The sequence below is a fragment of the Arvicola amphibius genome, chromosome 7, assembly GCF_903992535.2.
Source record: "Arvicola amphibius chromosome 7, mArvAmp1.2, whole genome shotgun sequence".
NCBI lineage: Eukaryota > Metazoa > Chordata > Mammalia > Rodentia > Cricetidae > Arvicola > Arvicola amphibius.
Window position 1 is genome coordinate 57237424 of NC_052053.1, and position 2269 is coordinate 57239692.

The following is a 2269-nucleotide window of genomic DNA, read 5'->3' on the forward strand; positions in this document are numbered from 1 at the left end:
ACTGTAGACAGAGAAGTAAGACGGACTTTTGCCTTTGTGGAGATGAAGCTGCAATGACTTTTCGGAGTTAGGAATGGGTTATGATGGTTATGATGGTGTCAAAGGCTGCACAGGCAATTTTGTCCAGTTAAGGCTAGAACCCAGGATACAGTACTTTCTCTTCAATGACAGATATAGCCTTTCCCTCATTCTCCTTCTTGCTGTCCCTCTTCTTAGTCTCTATCCAACAGAATGAATTCAGAAAACTCCACTTGGTCCAGAGTTACACCTGCTGAGTTCATCCTCTTGGGGATCACGAATCATTGGGACCTACGTGTGACCCTCTTCCTGATATTCCTGCCCATCTACTTTGTCAGCCTGCTGGGAAATGTGGGCATGGTGCTACTCATTTGTGTGGATGCCAGGCTCCACACGCCCATGTACTTCTTCCTGGCCAACCTCTCCCTGCTAGATGCTTTCTATTCATCTGCCATCAGCCCCAAGATGCTAGTTGACCTCCTACTGTCCCATGCCACCATCCCTTATATAGCCTGTGCCCTCCAAATGTTTGTCTTTGCAGGGCTGGCTGATGCTGAGTGCTGCCTGTTAGCAGCCATGGCCTATGATCGCTATGTGGCCATTGGGAACCCTCTTCTCTATACCACAGTTATGTCACCCCGACTATGCCTGACCTTACTAGGGGCATCAGGCCTGACTGGAGCAGTGAGTTCCTTTGTACATACAGCCTTCACCTTCCGCCTGAGCTTCTGTGGCTCACTGGAGGTCAACAGCTTCTTCTGTGATATTCCTCCACTGTTGGCCATTTCCTGCAATGACACCACTCTCAATGAACTCCTCCTTTTTACTGTCTGTGGCTTTATACAGACAGCCACAGTATTGGCTATCGCTGTGTCTTATGGATTCATCGCTGGGGCTGTGATCCGCATGCAGTCAGCTGAGGGCCGTTGGCGGGCAGCTTCCACATGTGGCTCTCACCTCACAGCTGTAGCCATACTATATGGGACCCTCATTTTCATGTACCTGCGTCCCAGTTCCAGCTATGCCCTGGACACTGACAAGATGGCATCTGTGTTCTACACTCTCATCATTCCAGCTCTCAACCCACTCATCTACAGCCTTAGAAACAAAGAGGTCAAAGAAGCCCTTCGGCACACCTGGAATCGGTTCTGCTGCCGAACGTGGAGCACCAGTGAGTGATTGGTCACAGGAAGCGGGTTAGGAATGAAGACACTCTTTCTGTCACTGTGGATAAAGAAAGGTGTTCCTCAGATTTGGATGTCTCCTGTCATTATTGAAGGGACTATAAAAGGGGAGCAGAATGAAAACATACACAAGGGAGGCAGAAACCTAAGATAGTCTAGAGCAAGACCTAAAGAAAGCGCCAAGATCAGGTAATGTTGCTATGCAGGTGCCTCAGGTTCCTTGGGCTTCAAAATGCTTAAGTTCCTAGATGTCACCTGGTGAAGCATCAGAGGTTTGTTTTCACCTGTGCAAGGAAGATGCTGATCCCTAGAAACTTCAAATGAAATCCACATTAGCTCTAATTGTCCCTAGATTCCTGCCCAGTTGGGTTTCTTCACTGCCGGTAGGTGTATCTTTGCTCCTCAGAACTTCAGAAAATTATCTTCAGAAACCATGACACCAGAGTGAATATGATGAAACAAGTACCCAACCTTGCATGCAGCCTGTGTGCTCTGTGTCTCTGAAAAGGGCACACAGAGCCCTCTGGGAGGCTGAAGAGGTTGTGAGGGACCATAGGCAGATGAAATAGATTTTCTTCACCAGTACACAGGTGACTGTGCAGACAGCCAGCAGGAGGCACATACTGATACACACAGGCCAGCATACAGGTGGGCACACACACACACACACACATACACACACAGGCCACGTGCAGGTAGGCACATGGGCCTACACAGAGATATGTACATACAAACCAGAAAAGGCTAAAACAAGGCAGAGAACTCAGTCTCTGACCTCAAGGCCACATTTATACAGAATGCCACGATATTACATCACTGCTTACTTTGGGGGGTTCTCAGACATGTAATATCAGCTATTTTGTGCTGTCCATTGTCAGTAATATTTTAGCTGACTCACACCAGATGTCCACATTAGCAGCATGTTCTCTAACTTATGAGTTGTCCCTATGATTTTCTGTTTCCATCATTGAGTCAGGCACAAAAACATTTAGATGTCTGATTGACATACTTTAAGTCATTTTAAGCTTTTGGGTTATTGATACTGGTTATTTCTTTAAGCTTAATAG

General features: G+C 47.0%; 1 protein-coding gene across 1 annotated transcript; it reads left to right on the top strand.

Moving 5' to 3' along the window:
• The first annotated feature begins 231 nt into the window (after positions 1-231).
• LOC119819769 (olfactory receptor 5C1) lies at positions 232-1197 on the top strand. The gene has a single exon (XM_038338082.1). It carries the CDS (start codon positions 232-234, stop codon positions 1195-1197), a length of 966 nt encoding a protein of 321 aa, XP_038194010.1.
• Positions 1198-2269: the final 1072 nt, after the last annotated feature.

What these genes read in the sequence shown, in the direction of transcription:
- LOC119819769 (XM_038338082.1), top strand. Translation starts at nt 232, where the DNA reads ATGAATTCAGAAAACTCCACTTGGTCCAGAGTTACACCTGCTGAGTTC.